The following is a 6,581-nucleotide window of genomic DNA, read 5'->3' as shown; positions in this document are numbered from 1 at the left end:
TTTTCATTTTGCATTTCCTTTTGCATCGGACAAACCCTTATACCCAATTTAATAGTTAGCGTTGGCCTAATCCACGCTGTACCGTCATTAACATGATGCACTTCTCAAATGGCAACATGTGGCTTAATAACGAAATTTTGAAAATTTAATATAATTGTGTGACTTATTATGTAGGCCATTAAAAAAATGACATGTGATGGGTTTTTGTTTTTTCATTTGCGCTTTTCTCTTCTATTATTTTAAAATTGTAAATAATATTTTAGAGTTTATTAAATGTTTGTTAGGTCCACGCTAATTAATTTGTATCTTATTTTTCTATTTTGCTTCTTTGTTGGAAACTAATGGGAGGTTATTTGCTTCTTAGACCGTGTCCAAACTACTATATGAAATCTATTTTAAAGTTTTATTGTAATATTGATTGATTTTTTGAAACACTAGTTAAAAAATTGTTTTTAATTATGTATAATAAATGCAATCTATAAAAGTGTGGTCATATTCTTGCGATTTCTTGAAAGTATAGATTACAATTTATTCATAGAACCGTAATTTTCATCTATTAGATTATAAAATATAATTTTACATAAAACCGTAATAAATACTTTCTCAATAAAGTTAATTTCAATATTTTTAACTTAATTTGTGTACAATATTAATTTTTTAATCTAAAATTTAATATTAAACTTGTCGTGTTTTTCTACAAAAAATCACATGCACATAAGACTGTATATGCAACATGTTATCATGATTAGTAAATTATAGGATTAAATATGTTTTTAGTTCTTTCAAACAAAATTTAAATTTTTTAAGTTTATTTAGTGTTTCAAACGCATTACATGATAATATTTAAGATGTTTACATCATTTGACATACTTTTACTTTAATATTAATTAAGAAACTATTATGAAACGTCAATTTTGAAGTTGGGAGACTTAATTTGGTCAAAATATCAAAGACGAACTAAAAACATATTTAACCCTAAATTATATATACGTAATGCATCATAATGTAGTTGAATTATTTTCTCCTTAATTTTCTGAGGATAAAATTGTCGTTGAACTAAACCATTTAATTTAAACTTTTTGAATTATAGTCAAAGTCACTATTAACAGAACGAAAATCACGTTGCTTCCATAGTACATTCTGATGTTAAGTACGATTAGAAATTCAAAAGTGGAAGATTTTGGGTTTATTCAAAAATCCAAAGAGAATATATTTGGAGGGGTTTAATTTTTGTCAAAATTCACGGCTTTGTACGAATATGATATTTAATTTTTTTATGTTCTAAGGTTATTGTCTCCCAAAAACTAACTTAAAATTCAAAAGTGAGTTTAGAAGGTTAGAATCAACGGCTGAAATCTTTTAAATTAACTTAATGCATCATTAATGAAGATACATGTGTTTATTAAATTGATAAAACTAATTTTTAAGTCTTTATAATATGTTATTAAATTAATTTTAAACTCTTATAATTTTTATTTATTGATAATCGTTATATTGTTTTGCTTTGCATATTGTACTATTCATCTTATATAAAGTCTTAAAGGGATTTAAGTTAATATTAAAATAAAAGATAACACATTTAGTAAATATCTTAAATTTATTATGTTGATGTGTAATTGTCAAAATATAATATATGTAACTTAATTAAAAATGGTAAAATGTAAATTTATAGATAAAAATTACAAGAATAGAAAAAAACAAATATTTAAAACTACATCTAGAAATTACTATTTACAAAATGTAATACATCAGTATTTGAATTTGCTTTTGTCTTTGAACTTTAGCCATCATTTTCTTGAACTTAGAAATGCACACTTTAATTTAAGAAAAATAACTAAGACTTGTCTAAATAATAAAATTCCACATTAGCAATTTCAATGTTACCTTACACGTTGCTCTTTGAAAAATATTTTCTTTTCTCGGAAAGACAAGAAAAATAATATATAAAACATCCTTATTGAAAAAAATGTGAAACGATTGAAAGTTCTATTTAGGAGAGGTAAAAATAGACCCAAGTTGTTTGTTAATATAAAACTTTGAAGATATATTTTTTACAATTTTATTTTTAGAATACGTAAAAAAAAAAATTGTATTCAAATTAGTGATAAAATTATCGAGTATCATTACTAAAAAAACTCATATTTCCTGTTAATTTTGTTTAATTTTTTTTATAAGAAATACTTATAAATTTTGTTATGAAAAAAATATTGCAGGAAATTGCTGCCAATTTTTTTGCAAAATATTTTGTCTAAAACACTATTCGCAACAAATTTTGTAGGAAATACTTGCAAATTTTATAATTTTATAGGAAATAATTACTTACGAAAAAATTACCTGCCAATTAAAATTTTTAGCAAAAATAACAGGAAAAAATTTTTTATTGCAAATTTTTTTAATAAAATTACAAGAAAATTTCCATATAATAGTGTCCGAATAAATTATGTTGAAATTTTTATTTCTTTTCGATTGGTCTCTTATATTTTTTCACGATTTTGAATCAATATGTTTTAAAATTTCGCAATGATTGTCGAACCCGTTATATTTAATTAATTAAATTTTTTATTGTAATTGTAATGAATATATCGAGTCTTTGTTCAATTGGATCAAAATAGACAAAATAAACTATATCTAAAATTCAATATTAAAGAAATTCTAATTTTGTAAAATTCAAACAAGAAAAACGCATGAAAGAATATGAAATCAAAATTTCCAATAAAAGGTTAAAAAAGACCATAATTATAAATTAAAATAAATAATTAACTTTTGTGATCACCTTCCATGAAAGAGTATGAGATACGTAATCTTATTTGTTTATTATTTTCTTTCTGGCGTTCTTGATAACGTCATCAAAATAAGGAATTAAATGAAAAGTACAATCAAAGTACACGTTTATCATATGTGATTAATTAATTATTCATACTAATTGACTTAATTTTTTTTTCGTAAATTGAATATACTTGATCAGATATTAATCTCAATAATAATAATATTTATTATTTTTATTATTAGTATTATTAAGCCACATTCTTTTATATAATGAAAATAATTTTATATAGTTAAAAAGATTATTATAATAAAAAGTAATCATCAAAATGTACAAGTAAAATTAAAATAAAAGATAATTGCAAAAGTAGTTTACTTTCTTTAGTATTTTAATTATACAATAAAAGTACTTTTAATCAGTTCATTATAACTCGTCTATTATAGATCATAGTAACTTAAAGAAATTTAATTTTTGTTAATTAATTTAGTTACATAATAAAAAAATTTCAATATTATATTAGGATAGTTTATTACGAATAGTTTACCATAAATTATAAAATTAAAACAAGTTATCAGTAAAGAAAAGATAAAAAAAAAGTGTAGAATACTTTATTGCAACGTAAGTATGATATATCTAAGTTGATGTTAGAATGGATTTTATTTGGAAAAAGATAGTTTGATTTTCCAAAAAAAAAAAATCTTTTGAGGATCGATAATCTAAAACACTAAAATTTGTGAAAATTTTCCAAAGTTAGACTCAATAGTCAAATGTTTTCATTATAATAATAATAATAATAATAATAATAATAATAATAATAATTAAAAAAGGGAATATTCAGAATATCACACTTCTAGAATCCCATCAATTGAAAGACAAAAACGCATTTTCTATTATTATGGTCACCTAGTATCTTTGAAAACTTCACCATAGTTTTGAGTCATTTATAGTTAAAATATTTAGAAAAACACATGTGTTAATTTTATTCTCATTTTATCGAGGTTTCATAATTAAATATTAAATATTTAAAGAAAAGGGCACAAATTTTAAATTAAGGCAAGACATTACTTATATAATATCGATTAATTTCTGAAAAGCTGTTAATTTTACTTAATTACTAACCGGATACTTTGACAAATAATTAACCACTTAAATAATAGTCGATAATGACGAAAGTAAAACTATTAAAAAAACTTATATTTTTATAAATTTTGTTTTGAATTTTTTTTAGAAATTCTTATAAATTTTTTATGAAAAAAAATTTATAAAAAATTGCTGTTAATTTTTTTTGGTAAAATATTTTATATAAAATACTTTTCATAATAAATTTTGTAGAAAATAGTTACAAATTTTATAATTTTTAAAAAAAATAATAATCCATGAAAAAATTAATTACTAATTAATTTTTTTAAAAAAAAATAGAAGAAAAAACTTTTTCACTTAGAATCGTCTCACATCTTACCAAATACTTAATAATCATCCGTGCTAATATACAAATTAACTACCTAGCTAGATTACCATAAATAATGTAACCTATAAAAATGAAGTAATATTTTTGAAATTATTATCACAGTATAGACTACGGTTGAGATAAAAATCATAGTTTATATTGAGACTCTTATGTATCAATATTTTGAAATTACATACTACATATTATTATGTTTTTTCCAAAATCATAGTCTACAACAAAATATATAATATATGTTGTCATTATTATTAATAAAAAAATAAAATTTATTTATAAATCGGACTCAAAAATTAGTTACAAATATTTTAATTATTAAAGAAATTAATTTTTTAATCGACCACTAATTAATTAAAAAAGTAAATAAAATAGCACACGAAGGAACCAAACTAAGGACATAATTCATGCAAACCATATATATATGTTTCTTAAAAACTATTCCTAAAACAAATAATAATATTTTCTTACAAACAAATAAAACTTTCTCCATCAAAACCTAACTTGTTAAAGCATTTGCATATAGCTTACGTTCTCTAAATATATCTGCAATCATGATAGAATTTACTAAGAGAATGGTTTGAATGAAAAAAAATCTATAGGAAAGATAAAAACACACATATATACGGTTAATTCAACGTATAGAAAATAAAAGAAAAAATAGAATGAAGGGGAAGAAGTCTTGTTATTTAGTTTTTTCTTGAAATCAAAGACTTATCAATAAAGGGTAGTACCAAACGAGTAAATGAGTATAAAAAATTTTGAGTGTCAAGTGTTTTTTTAATGCATATTAATTAGGTTATCTTACCAATGATAAAAGTGATAAATTTTTGGAAAATTTGGTTTTGCTAAATTTTATTCAAAGTCATGTTAACATGATAAGACTTTTTTGATTTTATGTCAATATCAAACAAAAAAATCGTACTATGTTAACATTACATTAAATTAAATTTTGTCTATTCATTTCATACTAATACAATCTTGTCGTTGTGAAGATGTTTTGTCTAACTTCAGTTTTTTTATCAAATGACACCATTTTCGTAATTTCAAAAGCAAATTAACTTATATTGAAAAAAAAAAACGTGGTAATGTAGATGTTATTATCTGGTACTTGTAGAAGATTTTTCATTAAGTGCAGGTGATACAACACATAAAAAGAGATTCAGTGAATATATTTGTTGAAAGTCTTATATCGATTAAAAATAAAGTCAATTTACATTATATAAATGGATACGATTTTTATCTTATAAATTAATTTTGTAAAATTAAGTTAGACTTATAAATCGATTTTATAAAGTTAAGTTAGACTTACAAGCCCACTTCTAAAAATGTTTGGACCAAAATGTGCTGATAAATAAAAATCAAAATAATAAGATGAGTTCCATATTTAAATAAAATCTGAAACATCTCAAACTATTACAAAAGTTATCATCACAATTACTCTGACACCGATATTATTTTCATTTCTAATATTTTAAAATCATTTTAAAAATGACACATTGTATTATAAGTATTTAATATTTAAAATATTATTCTCCTTAAATAAAATATGAAACATGTCAACCCATCACAAGTTATCATCACAATTACTCGAACCCCGATATTATTTTCACCATTTTTGTTTATGAAAACTACCACATATTCAACTTCTTCATCTCCGAATCAACCAAAGAATTATCTTTACTCCGTTTTGCAGTCACCAACGATAAACTCGCCGGTAAAACATTCAACGAACGTTTCTTTGACGTAACCCTAATTGGTTCGGCTTCATCAGAACCAATCAAATGAGGAAAATTGAGCTTTGCTTTGGAGCCATGCATTCGAAACGCAGCTCGATCATAAGCCAAAGCTGCGTCTTCAGCAGTTTCATAGGTTCCAAGCCACACTCTCACGCCATTCCTCTTAGCATCCCTTATCTCCGCCGCGAACTTTCCCCACGGCCTCCTCCGCACGCCGCGGTAGCTCAACCCCTTCACCGGAGGCGCGTGAGTTCCACTCGCGCCTTTGGTGCCACTGCTCCCACCCCCCTTTTCCATTTTAACTGCTACATTGCTCACCCCACCGCCATTTGCGGGGAACCATTCGGCGGCGGCGGCCTCAAGCAGAGCGCCGTAGATAACCATGTCGTCGGCGTCGTCCTCCTTCAGCGGCAGCTCCGCGGAGAAAATGCTGCTGCGGCCGAACACCGCCGTCGGCCACAACGACGGCGACGCGTCCTGAAACGGCGTCGTTGAAGGGAGCTCGGAGAGATCAAGGGCATCATTCACGTGGGTGTTTGAAGCATGAGGGTTCATCGTTCCGTACAAGTTTGATATGTTTCGATAGTTTCGTAGGTTGTGAGGTTTGTGAGTACTTATG

At 25.2% G+C, this 6,581-nt stretch overlaps 1 protein-coding gene across 1 annotated transcript; it reads right to left on the bottom strand.

Moving 5' to 3' along the window:
* Window positions 1-5,671: 5,671 nt before the first annotated feature.
* Window positions 5,672-6,581, bottom strand: LOC114167485 (ethylene-responsive transcription factor 13-like). The gene has a single exon (XM_028052581.1). The coding sequence runs from the start codon at window positions 6,515-6,517 to the stop codon at window positions 5,855-5,857; it is 663 nt and encodes a 220-aa protein (XP_027908382.1). The 5' UTR covers window positions 6,518-6,581; the 3' UTR covers window positions 5,672-5,854.

This window comes from Vigna unguiculata, chromosome 10 (assembly GCF_004118075.2).
Source record: "Vigna unguiculata cultivar IT97K-499-35 chromosome 10, ASM411807v1, whole genome shotgun sequence".
Classification (NCBI taxonomy): domain Eukaryota; kingdom Viridiplantae; phylum Streptophyta; class Magnoliopsida; order Fabales; family Fabaceae; genus Vigna; species Vigna unguiculata.
The sequence above is the reverse complement of the archived record's forward strand: the minus strand, read 5'-3'. Positions and strand labels throughout refer to the sequence as shown.